The sequence below is a fragment of the Pelophylax lessonae genome, assembly GCF_965119305.1.
Source record: "Pelophylax lessonae genome assembly, chromosome: 12".
Taxonomy (NCBI): domain Eukaryota; kingdom Metazoa; phylum Chordata; class Amphibia; order Anura; family Ranidae; genus Pelophylax; species Pelophylax lessonae.
In genome coordinates this window covers 53,253,714-53,275,328 of record NC_138779.1, presented here as the reverse complement: position 1 = coordinate 53,275,328, position 21,615 = coordinate 53,253,714, and the positions used below count along the sequence as shown (strand labels likewise).

The 21,615-nt window shown below is 42.8% G+C and overlaps 1 protein-coding gene across 6 annotated transcripts in view; it reads left to right on the top strand.

The window, feature by feature from the left end:
* The window catches only part of FAM118B (family with sequence similarity 118 member B), a 126,858-nt gene extending 105,243 nt beyond the window's left edge, over positions 1-21,615 (top strand). For all 6 annotated transcript variants that reach the window (XM_082274277.1, XM_082274275.1, XM_082274274.1 and 3 more), the window contains 3 exons: positions 2,123-2,182; positions 13,227-13,970; positions 21,216-21,615. In XM_082274277.1, coding sequence (XP_082130403.1) covers positions 2,123-2,182; positions 13,227-13,970; positions 21,216-21,229 — 818 coding nt within the window. In that variant the 3' untranslated portion in view covers positions 21,230-21,615. The remainder of the gene's footprint in view (positions 1-2,122; positions 2,183-13,226; positions 13,971-21,215) is intronic.

Below are 21,615 nucleotides of genomic sequence, written 5' to 3'. Positions count from 1 at the left end.
ATTGTTGACACTTTGCCATTTTGTTGGTTGCGTCTCTTCCCACCCCTCACACCTGCACTTCTTTGGGACATCTCAATAGTGATGAAACTTGAAAGGGCTGCGTCTGTCAGAGGACATAAGAGAAAATAGAATTTTTGTTAGAACTTACCGTGAAATTATTTTCTCTGAGTCCTCTGACAGACGCAGCCCCCGCCCCTCTATTTTGGGGTTTGTTGTCTTCCTGTAGTGCTTGCTACGAAACTGATTAGTAAGCTCTATGTGTCTGGGGGTAATGTTTGAAGGGACAGCCTGTGTCTAGTGAAAGTTTTTTAATGAAGTTTCACTGCCTAGCCTGCTCCTGCAGAGGGCGCCATTACCAAATAGTGATGAAACTTGGAAGGGCTGCGTCTGTCAGAGGACTTGGAGAAAATAATTTTACAGTAAGTTCTTACAAACATTCTATTATATATATATATATATATATATATAGATAGATAGATAGATATAGATATATATATATATATATATATATATATATATATATATATATATATATATATATATATATATATATATATAAAATATATCTTGCAGTGCTGATGTTATTGGGAGCCCTGCTCCCTTGTTCTGGGGTCACTGCCCATTTATAGTGTTTAAATGTGTATATATATATATATATATATATATATATATATATATATATATATAAAATATATTTTAATATATGTGTGTATGTATGTATCTATGTATGTATGTGTGTATATCATTTTTCTGAAATGGAAAAAAACACCACTGAGGTGTAAATTCAAATGACCAAATAAAAGCCTTCTGTGTCGAAATAAATGAAAAATAAAAAAACAAATATTTTAGGTAGGCAAATTTAGTTAAAAGCACCCAAGCGACAGTCAGATCCATTTCTTTTCTTTTTCATTAATATTTGTAGTAATAGTTTCAGGGTCTAAGTCGGCTCTCTTCCGCAGGGCTCCACATAAAAAAAAAAAAAAATTCAAATAAAGTATTCAAGCAACAATGTTATAATCCATTCATATTTTTCCTGTCCAATACTTATTGCTTTTAATGCGGTAGTAATCTCTAAAACCACAATCCCCAGCAATCATAAGTCCACTATGTATAACATTTCTAAGCACACAGGATTGCAAATTAGCATTATGGCATCGTTCTTACTGTCTGCAGCTTGGTTTCTTATTTATCTGCTCTGGCTTATGAAGCCGACGCCATACTTGCAGTTGCCTCCTGATTCCATCCTCTGCTGAACTTGCACTCTTCCTCTCTCTTGTAGTCAGAATCTTGCACATGTGCAGTAAATATTAACCAAGCCTTTTTTCTTTTAACAATGCCGTCGCAAAACATTGCTCCACATATCTAATAAGAATACACATGACTCGTGTCTGTGATTTGTAACGAGGGGGGAGCCGTGCTGACCCCAGGGTCTCTGACCACCCCCCACTTACACTGATGTGATTTGTTACTACTGCATATCAATAATAAGTGTCATTGCTGAGATTTTGCAACCCTACATGTTCAACTGGACCTGTGTATGCTGATATGACCTTATCCTCCTTCTCACTCCTTGTAAATCTCTCTTTATATTTTTTCAATAAAATAAGATTGAACTAAGAATACACATGTAAGTGTTCTCCCTGCTCCCATTGTTCACAAATCCTGTGACGTAGCTAGTCACATATGATTTTTCATAAAATCCTCAATGGGTCAGCAATCTTGCGATATTGCAATGCTATGCCACGAGTGCTGATGATGGAGACACGGCAACAGGATGTTTTGACTGACAACACACTGAGCATACCATGAATGGGGGACAAAATGTACATGCGCCAGTGATGTCCCTTCACTAAACACTATACTGGGACACTATAAATTACAGTGACATGTAAGTTCTGTCACAGGGGTTATCATGGGCAAAAGTATTGATTGAGAGTTTACTACCACTTTAATACAACAGACTGATGATCAAAAATAAGAAAGAAAATAACAGTACACCAGTTTTTATTGGTCAATGTCTCCATATGTTATTTTTTTTGCCACTCTTACACCTCCACATATGGTTAAAAGTATTTGGTGTTGTCTATGAATGCTGACTCTGTTTCTCTCCTCTGTGTGACAGGTTTGATAAGAGAATTGCCTTTGAAGAATGGGCCAAGCTTACTAGATAGTCCAAATAAAGGTAGGGAGTGAGAGGGGGATGCTCATAGGTGACTGCTTGTTATTGTACAATGCCTTGCTATCCCTAGCAAAGATTTTATGAGGGAGATTCACTAAAACTGGAGCACTCAGAACCTGGTGTAGCTGTGCATTGTAGCCAATCGGCTTCTAACTTTTTATTCTATTAAGCTTAGACAATAAAACCCGGAGGCTGATTTGTTTCTACGTAGAGCTGCACCAGATTTTGCACTCAAGTTTTAGTAATTTAACCCCCCCCCCCCCCCCTTGTGTCAGTGTCACTCACTGTGCTGCCTGTAGACTTCTGAATGTCACTGTTCCATGTGCAATATATTGTGTGCCCTGCTATTGAGTCATTCCGGGGCACCAGTACAAAATATTCCCCAATAAATCTTGGACTTAATGTGAGTATCTAAAACTATAGAAATACAGAAAGGTGCATCAACCAAAATCAGATAAGAGTCTAGGATAATTGTAATTGTTGGAAAAAAAAATCATATAAAAATAGCCAGCACAGTTCAGGGGCAACACCACTCCCCCCTTCATCAGGGTTGTATGAGAACTAGTATTAAACTCTCCCTGTGGAGGAACAACTTCACAGCAGTTGCTGAGCAGCAATGGAGCTTAATGTGAGTAGGGATCATAAATGTGTTGAAGGGTAGAACTTGAGATTCAAAGTCAGGAGGCAGCTCTTTCAACTGGAGTATCCTCAGGGATCCACAGAGTTGTTTGATATGTAGAAAGGTTGCGCATTTCGCAAAGATATGTAGAAAGGTTGCGCATTTCGCAAAGATATGTGGAAAGGTTGCGCACTGCGCACATCTAGTATATCTTTCTCTTTCGTTCAACGGACACAGCGCTCCATAAATTATAACTAGTGGGTTATATTGCCTCCTCCAGGAACACCTGGCTATGTCCCTGTGCCATCCTTAGCTGGTATATAACCCCCTCTCTGCTCTAGGTAATCAGTTTTAATCTGTCTATTCATGAGTAAGGACCTAGGCTCCCGGCTGGGATCTCTGGTCCTAGCAAATTTCTCCTTCCTTACATCTTTTTTGTTTTTTCTCTCGGGAGATCTACAATCAACTGCCAAGCTGGGCGATGGGCTGGATAATCTAGACCGAGTGGTCCCCCCCCCCCCCCCAGCCCAGCCAGCAAACGCGTGCAGACCGCAGCTATGCGCTAGGTCGGCCACGAAATAGCCTTATGGACAGAGGCTGGCCCGCGAGTTAAACGTCTCGCAGGGTCGCATATGACCGGGCTTGGGTCTAAGTCACAGCCGTCCCTTGGCCGACCGCTTCCCTACTTCGGTGGCGAGGAGTTCTGTCTGGAGTGTTACCCGCACCATTGAAAGGTAAGTACAGTCCCCCTCTCCCCTTTTTGGTGGTCTTCTTGGAGTGGACCCGGGTAACCTCCAGAGACGGTCGTACTTGCCTGCAGGTTCCCTCCTCCCATCCTTAAATGCCTCACTGAGCTGGGCTTCCCCCACTCCCATTCCCCCCTGTCTGGACCTAGAGTCTGGTGGGAGTCCCAAGGCAGAGAATGCAGCAGAGACCCCTGGGGTCTCCCCCCCACTATCCCCACTCTGTAAGGGTCCTGGGATAGTGTGTGTCCCACCCTGGTAGTCTGGAGGGGTCCCAGTATAGGAGACTCCTAGGTGCATGCCCTGCTGTTTGCAATGTGGGTATAGTGCAGGGGGTCCCAGTGCAGAGACTGGTGCAGCGTGCACAGCCGAGTCTCCCCTAAACGTGTGTCCTACCTTCAGGGGATGTCTCGTTGCAGAGGGTGCAGGAAAGGTCCTGGCAGCATGCTTCAGTGTTTGTAGCTGATGATGGCCATTTTCCCCTTTAGTCTGGTTGGTCTCTGGTTGGCAGCCATGTTTGTGTAGCCAGATGTCACAGGGGCCATTTTCCCTTAGTCTGGCTGGTCTCCGGTGGGCGGCCATGTTTGTGAATCCAGGTGATGTCACGGGGGCCATTTTCCCTTACTCTACGAGATGTTGGAGACAACTAAAGCCTCGTGGGGATTCCGAAGTTCCTCCTTCCTCCTTAGTTTCCTCTTCCTTTGCCCAGGACAAATATGAGCAGGGATAGCTTTCATGATGCTGGGTTCGAATTTTCGACGCTCCTCTGGTCGGTAGGCTGAGTCTTTGGGGGTCCCGGTTATCTCTCTCTCTGCTGATAGGCTGAGGGGATCCTTTAGTGTTTTTTTTTGTACTGCAAGGTCTTCCTTTCCCTATGAAGCCTCCGGGTCACATCTCCCCCACTGACCCCCTCATGGAGGTGGAAAGTCCCTTGGAACCCCAGTTTCCCATGGTTGCACTGATGGCGGTCCTGCAGTCCTTAGTGTCCCGGGTGGAAGTGGCGTGTGAGAAAAGGCCCAAGAGGAAGCGTCCATCATACCCCCAACCCCCCCACCCATTTCCCTGCTCAATCTATCTCATCTGATTCTGAGCTGGATGCTGCCGTGGACGTGGCCTGTCCAGGGGTACTTAATATCAAACCCTCGGATCCATCCGATAGTGAGGATGATTCCTCAATGGTTGCAGCAGCGAATGAAAAGCCGCTGGTAGACACACCTATTATTGCAGTGCGTGAGACTTTAAAAATGGAGGATGCGGCTGATGTAGCCCTGGACGTGGCTGTGTTGTTTGGTACGCATAAGTCGCATCGTATTTCAAAGGTGTTTCCTTATGTGCCTTATGTTGACAGGTTTTCCTGTAAGGAATGGGAACAACCAAAATGTGGTCCCCAAACGTTTTGCTGTACATTACCCTTTTGAGGAGTCCCTTTTTAAAAAGTGGGCTAGTTCACTAGTGGTGGACCCTCCTGTTTCCAGGTTGAATAAAACCACCATGATCCCAGTGGAGGAATCCCCGTCCTTTAAGGACCTGGCTGACAACATAGCGGAGGCTGTGGCACGCAGCATGTTTACTATGTCTGGTTCAGTATTGCGTCCGGTCTTTGCCTCAGCCCTGGTGTCTTAGACCCCAACTGAATGGGCCAAGCTTTTGCACCAGGGCCTGGGGGGGGGGTGAGCAGATCCCCGCTGCTTATGTTGATTTGTGACGCAGCTTTGGATACAGCTCCTGTGTCCAAACTTTCTGTTTCAGCGGTGGTGATTAGGCATGTGCTGTGGCTTAAGAATTGGTCTGCAGACGGATCCCCTAAGAAAGCTCTAATTGATCTGCCCTGGGGCGAAGAGTACCTTCCTGCCACAGTCAAGGAAAGGGAAGGAGCCTCGCCGCAGAAGGGGGCCCTCCTTCTCAGCCAATAGAAAATGTATTTCTTGCTTCTGGGACGGAGAATAAGGGAAATGGATCCTTTAAATTGTCCCCGGGATGTTCCAAGCAACCTTGGTCTGGTAAGCCTAGAGCTAGCTTCCCTTGACGAGCAAACAAGACTCCTTCAGCATGAAGGTCTGCCCTCACCCATTATTGGGGTGGGGGGACATCTTCGCTGGTTTACGGCCCTGTGAACTTCTTTGGTGAGCGTCTAGGACACAGGTGTCAAACTAGCGGCCCGCCAGATGTTGCAGAACTACAAGTCCCATGAGGCATTTCAAGGCTGACAGTTACAAGCATGACTCCCACAGGCAATGGCATGATGGAACTTGTAGTTCCGAAACAGCTGGAGGGCCACCAGTTTGACACCCTTGGTCTAGGAGATCCACAAAATGTTTCTTTTGGGGGTACCCAGAAAGCTTGTTCGTGTTCAGGTTTTTTATGTCCCGAGTCTCCTTGTGCGGATTTAATTCCTGCAGAGGGTCAGGTGATGTCTGAATCACCTAAGGGTCCCCCCTATCCCTGTCCAGGGAATTGATATACCTAGGTCTTATTCTATTTCTGACCAGGGTGGTCCTTCCTCTGCACAATCTTCAGGGACCACAGATCCTGATTCACTGCTGTCATGCAGATAGAACCTGTATGCAAAATGGGAGAGAGAACGGAGTCTGGTGGTATCCACCTTCAAGACAATTCTTTTTGCACAGTCTTACATGCAGCTCCTTTAGCAGGTTCGGCTCCACAGGAAGATACCGAAGTTCGTGACGAGGTCACGGGTCCTCTGACAGACGCCGCAGGTGTCCAAGAGCCCCCGGTAAGGCCAGTAACATCCTCAGCTAAGGCTTCTTCCGCAGTTCCTGCGAGGAATCAAGAGCGAGGATCTTCCAATCATCCTGGTAGCTGTAAACGTCCCTTGGAGGCTTCCTCTCAGAGAAGACCAGTTATCCCAAGAGCTGATCTACCATTCTGCTTTACAGTTGTTGGTTTTAATGGTTTAGCTATTGAAATCCAGGTACTGAGGGATAGGGGTCTGTCTAGATCAGTGATCCCTATGGTAAAGGCGAGGAAGCTGTCTTCCAGCAAGATATACCATCATACGTGGAAAGCGTACATTTCTTGGTGTTAGTCGATTGGTGCTCATCCTCGATCCTTTTCTGTGGCTCGGATCTTAACCTTTCTTCAAACAGGGCGTTGATCAGAAATTGGCCTTGAGTACCATCAAGGGGCAGGTGTCTGCCCCAGCAATCTTCTTTCAGCGACCCCCTAGCCACACACTTTAGTTTTTACCTTCATTCAGGGGGTTCGACATGTGGCTCCACCTGTATGGTCTCTTTTGCCGCCATGGGATTTAAATTTTAAATTTCGGCTCTCCAGAAACCCCCATTTGAGAATATTTGGGAGATTCCCTTGCCTACATTATCCCAGAAGGTGACTTTCTTGGTAGCTATTACCTCGTCCAGTAGGGTATCAGAATATGCAGCATTATTCTGTCGCAGTCCCCATTTAGTGGTCCATAGGGATAACGTGGTTCCTCGTCCCTGTCCATCATTCCTGCCCAAAGTTGTCTCTGACTTCCATTTGAATGAGGATATTGTGTTGCCTTCCTTGTGTCCCAAGCTGGCTCATCCCAAGGAATTTGCTTTGCATACCTTGAATGTGGTTCATGCAATTCGGGTGTATCTGGCAGCTACTGAGTCTTTTCGGAGGTCAGACTCTTTTTATGGTTACAGATGGACCAAGAAAAAGGCTGGCAGCTTCTTCAGCTACCATCTCCAGATGGATCAGACAGAGGCGGTGTCTCAGGCCTATTCCATTAAAGGTCAGGTTCCACCTTTCCTTGTCATGGGGCATTCTACTTGGTCGCTGAGTGCTTCTTGAGCCTTCCGTCATCAGGCTTCAATATCGCAAGTTTGCAAGGCAGCCACTTGGTCGTCGGTGCATACTGTCACAAAATTCTATAAGGTAGATACTTTGGCATCTGCGGATGCTTCTTTTGGCCACAGAGTTTTGCAGGCTGCTGTTTAACGGGGGCTGTTCCCTCTAGAGGTGTGTTTTTTTCTTTAAACCTTTATTTTTCAGACAGGGCTCCTGTGACCCAATTAAGGGCTCTTATGTTTAGTCTTGGGTTATTTTGCCCACCCCTCATTTTCCTTTTGGCACTGCTTTTAAACATCCCACTAGTTATGGAGCGCTGTGTCCGTCGATGAACGAAAGTGAAAATTTGATTTTTGTACTTACTGTAAAATCCATTTCTCTGAGTTCGACAGACACAGCACCCACCCCTCTATGGAGTTCTGATACTTTTAACACTGCTTGCTACTAAACTGCTTACCTAGAGCAGAGAGGGGGGGTATACAAAAAGCTGAGGATGGCCCATTCGAGTAGCTCTGTGTTTTTTGTTCTGCCTAGTCCTACTCCTGGAGGAGGCAATATAACCCACTAGTTATGATTCATGGAGCGCTGTGTCTGTCAAACTCCAAGAAATTGATTTTACGGTAAGTAAAAAAAAATCCCATTTTATTGTACATGACAAAAGAAGCCACATTTCAGAACTTTCCTTTTATTTGGCCTGAGAAATAAAAGAACATAATATACTATCAACATTGGTGATCTGAGTAGATACAGTCCGGTCTATAAATATTGGGAAATAGACACAATTCTATTCTTTTTGGCTCTATACACCACCACAATGAATTTGAAATGAAACAAACAAGATGTGCTTTAACTGCAGAATGTCAGCTTTAATTTGAGGGTATTTACATCCAAATCAGGTGAACGGTGTAGGAATTACAACAGTTTGTATATGTGCCTCCCACTTTTTAAAGGGACCAAAAGTAATGGGACAGATTACCATCATAAATCAAACTTTCACTTTTTAATACTTGGTTGCAAATCCTTTGCAGTCAATTACAGCCTGAAGTCTGGAACGCATAGACATCACCAGACGCTGGGTTTCATCCCTGGTGATGCTCTGCAAGGCCTCTACTGCAACTGTCTTCAGTTCCTGCTTGTTCTTGGGGCATTTTCCCTTCAGTTTTGTCTTAAGCAAGTGAAATGCATGCTCAATCGGATTCAGGTCAGGTGATTGACTTGGCCATTGCATAACATTCCACTTCTTTCCCTTAAAAAACTCTTTGGTTGCTTTCGCAGTGTGCTTCGAGTTCTGAAGCATTTGGCTGAATATGAGCAAATGATATTGCTCCGGTGCTAAGAGCTCCTCTGTGTAGTTTGGATGCAAATTGAACAACCGCAAATCCACCTGAAGGATGCAGCCCTCCTCAGATGGGGTAATTTAAAGTAAATGCTACAAAACAAACCAACGGATGGAAACCCTATTTTCCATCCGTCTGGAGGATCGGATCGCATGAGAACAGCCAGGTGGTCCGTTCTCGTTTTCTCTCCCTATAGAGGACAGCGGAGAATCTGACAGCTCCGTCTCTGCACACAGAGCAGAGATGGAGTTGTCATCTGCCTGCTCAGCGGGGATCGACGGATCGATCCCCTGCTGAGCAGAACGGACCTCGTCGGATACACCGCCGTGTCAAAGGACCCTTATTGGCTTTTATCAGTTGCTACTTTGTGAGTATCCATTTATAGCACTAAAAACTTTTGTTGTCATTTGTGTGAGATTCACCCTCTCTATTCATCTGGTTTACCATTCACAATAAGAAGTAAAAGCAAAGCCTGAATTTGTGGGTTGTCCCCAAAAAAGTAAGAGGAACTCTTCAAATAGGGACATTAGAATTCCATGGAATTGTATTTCCTAGCCCTTATTAGGAGGGTTCTAACTTAGATCCCCAAAATGCATCTTTTCTCATTATGTACAATAAAAAAAATCTACTGAACTAACATTGGCACTGTAGCGCTCTCCTTCCTTCTGAAACCTTTCTCCTAATGTAAGTAGGGAGTTTAATGAAATCTCACAGCCAAGACAGAAAATCATTATAAAATACACAGCAAAGGCATGGCCGCTATTGTAATAAGTTGATCATAGACCATCTCAACGGACGCATAGGAAGCACCCCAGATACCAGGATTCTCTATCTATCCATAAACTCTCTAGGTATTTGGAGTTAACTTTGAACCAGGATAGCAGGAGAGATCAGAAAACTATATAATCTCCCTTCCTCCTTCTTGCTTTATCCTCTTCTTGGTTCCTTTGGTTATACCACATAAGGTGATTTTTGCATACTTGTACATATTCTGTTGACCTGTATACATCTGTACTAAGGAAAAATAGCATGCATTCCTAAAAGTGCTGATTGGGGGCTCTTTATACTGTACAGTTATTACAATTTTACCACTCATATCATAAAACATTTTTTAAGAACCTTTATTTGTAAGGATTTGTATGCACTTGGGTAATGCCTTTAGTCCAGGGTGTTTTATTTGAAATTGCATGTGTAACAAATTTTGCATTACTCTAAGGATATTAATCTGCATTTACTCTACATACTAACTGATGCTATATTTTTGTAACAGAAATGTAATTTTAAGAAACCTCCTACAAAAAAAAAAAAAAAAAAGTAAACTGGTTGAATATAAAGAAGCACTCAATATTCTTTTAATTTGTTACTATTAACCATTTGTAGTACATCACAATGCAAAAGAAATAAAAAATCCCCAGCACACCTACCCAAAACAAAAACTATATGTTGGGACACACGTCTGTGCCAAAGCACCTCTTCAAAGTGCGCTCCTTCACTCCTATAACGGAGTTCCCCAACATAGGACTCATTTACCAATAAATGTTACCTGGAGATATCCCTGTCCCCCTGTTAAAGGTATAACACCACTCAGAAGCCCAGACTTGCTCGATGCAACTAAAATGTCCTAGTATGTATCTGTACCAAATCCAACAAAGCAAAAATGGCAGCTGATTAGAATAATGTATAACTAGAAAGAGCAGCCTTGACAGCATTGTGGCTTCACAAATACTTGCTAGTTTATGCAAAAAAAAATATATATAATTTTTTTTTTTTTTTTTACCCAAAGTGACATTTAGACTTGGTCTTTGTGCAGACTATCTGATAAGTGTGCTTGGAAATGTTTGTATTGTTCAGTGGATTGCCCTCCCCATGTGTTCCTTTCTTGTGTAATACTGCACCATTGCCTTCTTTGGCACTATACAGTGCTGAAAACCGGTGTGAGAAGTACCGATCACACAGTTCCATAGTAACATATAAAGTCACCACTTCATAGACAAAAATAGTAGTGGCACTTTTGATAGTTAAAGCTTAGACCTAATCCTTTGGAAGAGCAAGAGAAGGTTGCAAATTCAAATGGTGCTAAATTCAGAATTTCAGTCCAGTATAGCTCAGCTTGGGCCAGATTTAACTGGCTTCTTGTGCTAATTCTTGATGGCATTACATCCTGTGGTCACATGACGATATGCAAATGCCCTTTGTTTTGAGCTTGGGACATGTGCCCAGGATAGCAAATAATTGTTTATGGTTGGTCTAGATACTTGCCGCTTTTACAGGGTTCAGATTACAGTATGTAGGTCCTTTTCCGGGCATAGGTGGGGGTCAGTCAGCAGCAGGTTTATTAGTCCATATCGGAAGTCTTTATTTCGAATAAGTATTTGTATTTAAAAATGTGATGTGTGGAGAGGGATATGAGATTAAGGTACCCAAACCCTATAAGTGTACATAGCATCTTTTTTTACTGATTTGTAATGTTGGAATGTGAACTAGTTCTGTAGATCTGTGTTTGTAGAGAGAGGAGGCCGTGCGTTCGTTTTTTTAAATAAGGATCATTGCAGCTCCTAGTAGCCTGTAATCTGCAATTCTGGACATGTTCCTTTTTATATTTCCTAATTCAAGGCTGGACTGCAGCTTTCCAGCTAGTTTCCAGCTAGTTGCATGTTCACGGACTCCATTGCAAACTGTGCAGGGGCCCTTCTAGATCGTCCAGGCTGAGCTCACCTGACCAACTCTGCTATAAACGCCTTTTTGCTACACCACACACGGCACCCGTCCTGGGAATTCATGATTCTTTTTTTATTAATGCAGTTGTGATTTGTACAAAGTTGTCTAAAATCGAGGGCACAACTAATATTAACAAAGGAACAATATTTGGAATCCCATTTTATGAGAAACCCAGGATGTTGATCTCAAATGGCTTAATCATCCAACACAGATGTTCTTGTTACTGTGGGGTTGTTTTTGGGACATCTTGCATCAACATGCCCTTTGGCCCATCACTTCTACATTGTAATGATAGATCACATATCAGTGATGTCCAAACAAAGCTGTAATCTGCTTGTTTTCCAAACGAAGGCTCTGACAAGGTCTTGTGCAACTTCAGGAGCTGAAAATAGAATGGACGGAGAGGAAGATACGCATGGAAATCCTGAAATTACCAGCTACAGTCTGTAGGAGTTTTGGATTCCTAGGAAAGGCTGTTGCAAGCAAAGTGATAACTGAAGTTCTAATCTTAAGAAGAGAATGGATAATAGAGCGGTCTGCTACTGGATAAAAACAAGGGAACCTTCATGATGTTTTGGCTTGTAGAACATTACTGGTTACCTTTTTAAATTGAAATCCTTGTTGGATTAGGATTAGCTGTTGGATATTACATAATATTGTGGAACTCTGGTCCTTTCTTCTGTGTTTTCTGCTGTATACCACACATCTAAAACCAGATAACATTTGATAGTACCAGTGTACCCAACGCTGCAGTACAAAGTCATCTCCACGTGAAAAGGGATATTTCAGGTTTGTATGGCTGATGACAAATTTAATTTTTTACTAATTCCCTAAATCTCTTAGGCACTTCTGAATTAATACTTCACCAGAATTTACAGCTCTGCCATTCTGTGCCATGAATACTACAAAACCCATCTTAGGGTGATTTGGTCAGCTGTGCCAAACTTGCTGAAGTATCAAAGGGTATTGAGATGCTTGAACTCCGTCCCTTGCTATTATCAGGCCATTAAATACGCACAATTCATTCAAATTGTGTCTTTTTGAAAGGGTCAAGTTGCATGTTTCATGCCTGTGTTTGTACTATAGTAGTGTATGGCATGCTGGGGGAACAGTTTTTATTGGATGTAGCACAATAAAGAAATAAAAGTTAATTTATACATTTTCCTAACCAGGAGCTTGAGTCCATCATAATCGTTTAGCGGGTTATCCTTGAACCCTAGATATGGACAGTAATGGATTCTAGTTTCAGCGTAATTTTATGAAGATGTGTATATTCTGTTTGTACCTCCCCCTTTTTTAGATGAGATGAAGGCATTGAAAAATTGTAAGGCTTCACACACACCAGCACGTTTGTCAAACTCATTCAAAATCATGTGTACAGTATTTGCACATTTTTAGAAAACGTGCTAAAAAACAGGTTTCGTGTATGTGGTGCTATTCATTGTTAATGGCACCACAAATGCGGCAAGCAGTTCCATGGAAAAAGCACCATAAAAGCAGCAAAATTTAAGGCAGCAAAAATCTTCTTGTGCTACTTTGCCTTGTGTAGGGCAGCCTATTGAAATGAATGCTAGCACTAGGTGTGAATGGGGGCCTTAAAATCCTGGCTCGACACAAAGTTGTTTTATTTCTCATCCCTTCTTAAATCAGTTTTCATGTCCTCAATTGAAATGAACTTGCCTCAGAACATTGGGTGTAATATTGTCAGTAGATTGTACTTTTTTATTTTGGCTCTTGTCACTGAAAACAGGGACTGTTGTGTGTTTGAACCCCTGCATTGTCTGTCTCAGAAACCAAATAACAAAATTCTAATATCTTGGCGTTGCTGTTTTTAGGGTTTTCATGCGGTCAGGAGTTGCACTCTGAAGAGGAAATGGTTGGTCGACCCAGGTATGAAATTCCAGCAGTATCCTTTGCAGAAACGGTGAAGACAGACTGTCGTGGACAGACAGAGCACTCGTGCAAAGCCACCACTTCTCATCTTTCTAGCAAATCACTGGAGATAAGTGACCAGATTATTGAGCCAGACTGGACAAACTGTACCCAGACGCCCCTGTCTCCAAATATTCAACCTTCTAAAGAGGACCAAGGTCTACCACCAGCAGTGCCTAATGCATGGACAATTGAGGAGCATCTCAAGAGTTTTATTGACATCCAGGAGGGATTACGGAAGGGGATCATGACAAAGATGAACACACTGCACCTAGACTTGTGTCAGCTGACGATGGGTATTCACAAAAACAATTCCGTGTTCCGAAAAATGCAAAAGGTGGAGACCGACCGAAACCAGTTGTTGAGCCAGATGAACGCCAATATTGCTAAACTAGCCACCAGCTTGCAAATTTTGGCAATTCAGCAGAACGCCAGCCAAAGAGAGCTACGTGATCTTTTGGACATGCATAGGGGATCATCGCCAACATCTCTGGAGGATACGGCTCTTGGAAGCCCATCTATAGCTACTATCACCACCCTGTCACCTCCCCCTACGCAGTATCGCTACTCTACCAGAGCCAGAAAAGGACACACTCCAGCATTAAACTACTCCAGTGACACAAGGCCACGTCCTGCAAAGAGAGGGCGTAAATAAACCTTCACTTTTTGTCTTTTTTTTTTTTTTTTTTTTTTTAATTCTTTCTTTTGAAAGAAAGTATTCTTGGGGAAAAAAACATCCAAATGCTAAGTTGTTTTGTTCTAGAATTAAAACATTTTGAAAATTTCACAAGTGCTTCTTTTAATCCACGTAAAAGATTGTATCAGTCTAATTTTTTTTAAAGTTTCCCTATCACAACTTGCTATAAAGGCAGAAAGCAATATATTCTCTTTAATGTCAGAGTCCAGTGTAGGAAAGTTAAAAATAATGTACACTACTCAAAAAAATTAAAGGCACACTTTTGAATTCGGAGTATAGCTTTAAGTCAATTAAGCTCCTGGGATATTGATCTAGTCAGTTAAGTAGCAGAGGGGGTTGTTAATCAGTTTCAGCTGCTTTGATGTTAATGAAATTAACAGGTGCACTAGATGGGATGACCTCCAAAACAGGAATGGTTTTACAGGTGGAGGCCATTTACTTTTTTTTTTTTCCCTACTCCTCTTTTCTGACTGTTTTTCACTAGTTTTGCATTTGGTGAGGGTCATTGTCACTACTGGTAGCATGAGGCAATAGCTGGATCCTGTAAAGGTTGCACAGGCAGTCCAACTCCTCCAGGATGGCACATCAATATGTGCCATTGCTAGAAGGCTGGCTCTGCCTGTCTCCTGGAATATCCTCCATGCTCTTGAGACATGCTGAGAGACAATTAGTTGAAGATGGCTGGACAGGGCTGTAGAAGGTCCTTTAGCAGGACCGGTATATTCTCCTTTGTGCAAAGAGGAACAGGATGAGCACTGCCAGAGCCCTACAAAATGACCTCCCAACAGGCCACTGGTGTGAATGTCTCTAGCCAAACAATCAGAAACCGACTTCATGAGGGTGGTCAAAGGGCCAGACATCTTCTAGTGGTCCCTGTGCTAACTGCCTGGCACCGTGAAGCTGGATTGGCATTTTCATTCAACACCAGAATTGGCAAATCCACCACTGGTGCCTTGTTTTTTTCACAGATGAGAGCAGGTTCACCCTGAGCACATGTGACAGATGTGAAGGAGTCTGGAGAAGCTGTGGAGAACACTATGCTGCCTGTAACATTTTTCAGCATGACCAGTTTGGTGGTGGATCAGTGATGGTCTGGAGAGCCACATACATGGAGGGACAGGCTAGACAATAGCACCCTAACTGCCATTAGGTATTGGTATGAAATCCTTGGACCTACTGACAATGCTGGTGCTGTGGGTCCTGAGTTCCTCCTGGTGCACGACAATGCCTGACCTCATGTGGTGAGAGTATGCATCCAGTTCCTGGAGGATGAAGGAATTAATACCATTGACTGATCCCCACACTCGCTTGACCTAAATCCAATAGAACACGATGTTTCAGTCTATTTGACGCCGCCAGGTTGCACCTCAGTCTGTTAAGGAGCTCAGTGATGCCCTGGTCCAGATCTGGGAGGAAATACCCAAGGACACATTTGCCATCTTATTAGGAGCATGCCTCGACGTTGTCAGACATACTGTACAAGCATGTGGGGGCCATGCAAACTACGGAGTACCATTTTGAGTTGCTGCAATGAAATGTCAGAAAAATAGACCTAGCCTGCTGCATCATTTTTTTTACTTTGATTTTTGTGATTCTTGGAATTCAGCCCTCCTGTAGGTTGAAATTTTCATTTCCATCAAACGATGTGACATCCTTTAGTTCCTAACACATTACACATGATGTGTTTTCAAAGTGTTCCTTTAATTTTTTTGAGCAGTGTATATGTAAAGCAGAAGGATATGGGAAATCAAATTTTTGAGTAGTCACAGAAATGGAGAGAAAATCTTTCCCTCACTTTTGTAGAGATTTCTTGTTTACTGTGGAACAGGAAGTGAAGGGAAATCTCCTCCTCTTCTAAGGAGAAAAAAAAAAAAGATTTTGGCTTTAGATAGAATTTAACAATAGAAAAGTGGTGTCTTATAGGCTGGAATGCCTGTTGGCCTCCGAACCTCTGTGGTAGGACATTGCCATAGGACCTTATTCTTTCCCTGCCCACCTTGGACTTGTAATAAACTTGTGGGGTTTCAAATATGCCGCTTTATCTATATTAGAAAATTAAAAATCCATTGGGGATGTTGGGAACCCCTCATATTGGCACAGCAGGTGTGCACACCCAGGAACTCTTCATAATGGGCACCAAAGGTGTGCACACCTAGGAAGTCTTCATAATGGGCACCAAAGGTGTGCAGACCCGGGTACTCAGCACAGGTATGGTGGGAACCTCTCATAATGGACACAGCAGGTGTATAGACTCCAAGCTTGGCAAAAGGATGGTGGGGAAAAACCTCATAATAGGTACAGAAGGTATGCAGAGCCAAGAACCCTACACAGATGGTGGGAACCCATCATATTGTCACAGCAGATGTGCAGAGCTGTGCACTCAGGGATAGTGGGGACTCTTCATACAGGCTCAGCCTGTTTATATGCAGGAACTTGGCAAAGGGATGGTGGTGTCACAGCAGAATGTACACAGATGTGAAGTCAGTGCAGGGATGGTGGAAACCCTTCACGATGGGCACAGCACACATAGAAGGATTTATTAGGGTGTTTATATTGTTTGCTGTATCATATTTTGAGGATTCTTTTCCATTTTCAGATCTGTAGATTTTCCCTGTATCAGACTTTCAAATAAGCAGCTCTGCTAAAATGGAGTAAAAAATGTATTTTATAATTTAATCTGAGGAACAGTAAAGCTTAATCACTGTTACACTTCTAGGAAGAAGGCAATGTAATGACCAGAAAATCTATATATAGTATCTGGATTATCCAAGGACAAATAAGTCCTGTTGTATAATTGTCCATTGAATGTTGTCCTTGTAAATGTACCAATTTAACCAAATCTCCTGGAACTTCCCCCAACAGTACAAGGCAATTCCCCAGAGCTTTCAAAACCAAAAAGGAAGAGAAGGAAAGAGCATATCTAGTGCAGTTTAAACACTTTATTGAAAAAATAAAAAATGCACTCACATATTTTATGTTGTAAACGGGCTCTGTATAAAAGCCACAATTTAGGTGGAGCATAGCCACCATAGAAGATAATCTTTCTGATCTAGGTGAGACTCGATATGAGACTGATCTTTTTATTCTTTATTTCTGCTTAATAAAGTTTTTAAAGCGGTTGTAAACCCGAAAATGAAAAAAAAAAAAAAAAACCTGCAAGACAAAGCCATAATGAGCTAGTATGCATCGCATACTAGCTCATTATGCATTACTTACCTTAGAACGAAGCCCCGACGCGGACCCCCGGACATCGCTGCGGGCGCCGCCATGATCCGGAAGCGTCTCTTCCGGGTTCGGCGGCTCCAGCTCTGTGATTGCCCGCGGGAGTGATTTTCCGGCTAGGAAGCTGCCGGCTAGGAAAACTGAAGGTCCCCCCGGAGCTTCAGAGCGCATGCGCCGCTCGCGTGAGCGGCTGCATGCACTGCAAATATCTCCTAAACCGTGCCGGTTTAGGAGATATTATACCTACAGGTAAGCCTTATTATAGGCTTACCTGTAGGTAAAAGTGTCAAAAAGCGGGATACTACCGCTTTAAGTGCGCTAGATATGTGCTTCCCTCCTTCCTTTTTTTTTTTTTTTTTTTGTAAGAAGGCACAGTGGCCTGCATATGTAATGATCAAAAATGGCTGCTTCAATGACATCCATGCATAGAGGAGCAATGTTCCCAAACCATTAACCTAAATATTATCAGTGTATGTAATAATGAATGTATTCATTATCTTTAAAGGTCCTCTCTAACGGTAATTAACAATAGCAATGTTTGCTATTATGCTTGTTAGCCTAAAACACCTATGCGCTGATTTCGTTTCTTTGCCATTATTGGGCCCATTTAAATAGAAAACTAAAGTTAGAAAAATGGGGGGGGGGGGGGGGGGAGATACATTTATAAAGACAGTGGTGCAGACACTTCAGGCTCCACCTAGTGGCTTGCATTTTATGAATGAGTTGCACAATGTAGAGTTGTGTAGTAAACACTGGTGGCCAGTGGATACCAGTATCCAGTCGTCTTTAATAATCGCTATTAGCTTTGGGCTTAGCACTTCCAACGATCACTCGATCTCATAAGAGTGACTTTCATGACCTCTGAGGCTTCATAAATATGCTCAAAATTGTGCAATTTTTGCATGTGTTTTTAAAACTCGCAAAAAAACAAGTGTCAAGCTTGCGGTGCCATTCATTAATGGTACCACAAATGCTGCAAATCAATGCATGAGAATTTCTGCAAAACACATGGTAGAAATGCGCAAAGCTCAACTCTCAAACATGCATAGGTTTCCCTAGTCATGTGCCACAAAACTCACACATGTGCAGCCAAATTTAGCGCATGTTTTTATGCAAAGTGAATTCAGACTAGAGCCACCCTGTGAAACAGAGGAAAACAGTTGGCTAGGCCTTTTACTTTGAAAAGTTTTTAAAATGACCAACTGATTCACTTTAAAGCCGAACTGAACTATTAGTTGAAATTAGTAAAATACATTCCTGGTGCATCAAAACAAAACCGAGTTTCACACTTTTAAAAAGCAACCAGAGCCTGAGTAGAAAAGCCTGTCCCTTGCCCGCATGCCACAGTTAGGCTCCATGTACACGGGACGCTGGAAATGGCCGTTTAGGAGCAGTTGGGCGTTTTTTTCAGAAGCCCCTGAACCCATCTACATTTTATCTTATCTGTCCATGTACACCAGGTCGTTTGCAGTCATTTGCAGGCAGTTGCGTTCAGGGACTTTTTTTAGAACGCAATTATTTGCGTTCGAACGTGTGTTTCCCGGCGTTTCAAACGCACAAACTCGTCCGAACGCGTCTGAACGCGTCCGAACGCATCCGAACGCGATGACCCGCGTTTAGCGTTCACGTTTTTCCATTTTAAAGGGGAATAATTTTTTTGACCTCTAGGAACGGTTCTAAACGCAAACGCCCCTAAACTCCCTTAAACGCCCGCTAAACGCGGGTACAAACGCGACTGAACGGACGTTTCAAACGTCCTAAAAATTCCAGCATTCAAAGGGACTTTTAACAACGTCCCGTGTACATGGAGCCTAAATGTCCCTTGCTCTGTGTGGAAGCAGTGCAGAGCAAATACCTCTGCAGAGAGACCACCAATTCCACACAGAGAGCAAGGGTGGGCAATATGCTTTACAAGGGGAAGGCTTTTCTGCTCGGGCTGTGGCTGCTTTAGCAAAAAACAAACTAAGACATTTAACACATTTTGTATTGATGCACCTGGAATGTATTTCTTTAATTCCGTACTACTTTAAGGTATATGCCACCTGGTGGATGTATTTACAATTACACAAGTATAGCCATTGTTCTACTCCTGGGGCTGACAAGTGAGATGCGGCTTGTGTGACTGACTGCCCTCCGCTATTCATTCACAGAAGGCTGATTTGTATTTTGTAAATGGATTCACATAAAACAAAGCCTTCCTTCTGTGATTGGACAAGAGGAGAGGATGGGTGGGCAACGTGCCTGCAGTGCACTGTAAGACCTTAAGGTCCTGTATCAGAGGGCTGAAAGTATAGCAATAGCTGTATGCAAAGTGTTCTTTGCTTGGATGAGGTGGAAATTGTGACAGCACTGTCTCACCTTTGCACCTTGTCCAGTCAGAGAACACTTTGTATTCATTAAGAAAATGTAAAGTCTTCCCTGAATGATGTCTGGGCTGAGCGAGCAACCTCCTGCATTCACTGCAGCATGGCAGCCACTGGCCCCAGTAACTAGCGGTGTCAGTGGTTTCCAGCTTCCGTGGAATTCATACAGGTATGGCACAAACCTACTTGGATTGGCCCAGCTGAACCAATGCAACTGCAAAAATTGCTATACCTAAATTTCAGATTTAATTAGTTTTGCTTATTTGTCTTTTATTAGTAACCAAAAACAGAAAAGCCACTGAAGTGGCTACATTTGCCCGGGGGGGGACTTTATATGAGGCACCACACTTATATTTATAAAGACAAAGTAGAATTGCATACTATAAAAATTGAATGATTTTATTGCACAAATAGCAACAATTACATTTATAAATTGACCCATGAGACATGTTGGACTGATCCAATAAAGCAATGATAAATTACCAATATAAGCATACACATGAAAATCATAATAAAACCCTGCATCTTAATGCACTCTACGCGTTTCGCGAAGTATGATTTGCTTCTTCAGGAGAGGATGCATGTCATGCATCTAAAAAGTAAAACCGTAGTATAAGTAACGTGTATATATATTATATTTTATAGGTATCTAGACTGTATCAATATCATGGGTATTGAGTCAAACATTGGACAATGAACTATCAAAGCTCTATACTCACTGAATCAGTCTGCTCAGGACAAAAACTGGAGAATGCAGTCGGCTGTGAAGTCTGAGCCGGGAGCCATGGGGGGGACCAATGAGCGAAGGGATGATGAGGAACGCAGAGCAAGTGATGCAGTGTATAGAACCTGTGTTTGGGTGTAGATAGGAGGGGGAAAAAATAGGGGAAGATCAGTATCACTTGCTCTGCGTTCCTCATCATCCCTTCGCTCATTGGTCCCCCCCCCCCCCCCCCCACGGCTCCCGGGTCAGACTTCCCTGCGACTGCATTCTCCAGTTTTTGTCCTGAGCAGACTGATTCAGTGAGTATAGAGCTTTGATAGTTCATTGTCCAATGTTTGACTCAATACCCATGATATTGATACAGTCTAGATACCTATAATATATATATACAATACTTATACTACTGTTTTACTTTTTAGACGCATGACATGCATCCACTCCTGAATAAGCGAATCATACTTTGAGAAACACGTAGAGTGCATTAAGATGCAGGGTTTTATTATGATTTTCATGTGTATGCTTATATTGGTAATTTATCATTGCTTTATTGGATCAGTCCAACATGTCTCATGGGTCAATTTATAAATGTAATTTTTGCTATTTGTGCAATAAAATCATTCAATTTTTATAGTATGTAATTCTACTTTGTCTTTATAAATATAAGTGTGGTGCCTCATATAAAGTCCCCCTGGGCAAATGTAGCCACTTCGGTGGCTTTTCTGTTTTTGTATGCATATTGGGATGGAGGCACACCACTTTAATGTTAGATCCAGATCACACGTCTCTGCATTCATTTATTAGTAACCACTATTTTCTTGTGCAGCTTTACTTGCAGTGAATTTATGGCCAGAGTAAAGACACTGACTAAATTCTTCTGTTCCCCTAGGCTCCAGCACATGAGACCTGACCAATAGTCACCACATGAAGTTCTGGTGGAGAGCACAGCTGAAGCAATGGCAGCATGAATGTTCCTGCTATGTATGCTTACCAGGCTGGTACATCAGAGACGCGGTCTTGTATGGCGGTTTTATGTAACTCCCATAGAGGAGTGCTAGTCCTATTTCTTTTCTTGCTTTCAGGGTTTGTATGGTTAATGTGTATTGGAACACTTTGCAGTATGTAAGACTACGGTATCATAAGCAGGACAAGCCAGTTCAGAGCTGCTGCACTGTGATTATTTATTGTTTAGCTTCTCTGTGCCAGGGCCAGATAAACTTTGTATGGCCCAGCTGTGAATGTCATGGGGTATTTCTGTAAATTAAAAGTTTCTGGCTCCCAAATGATTG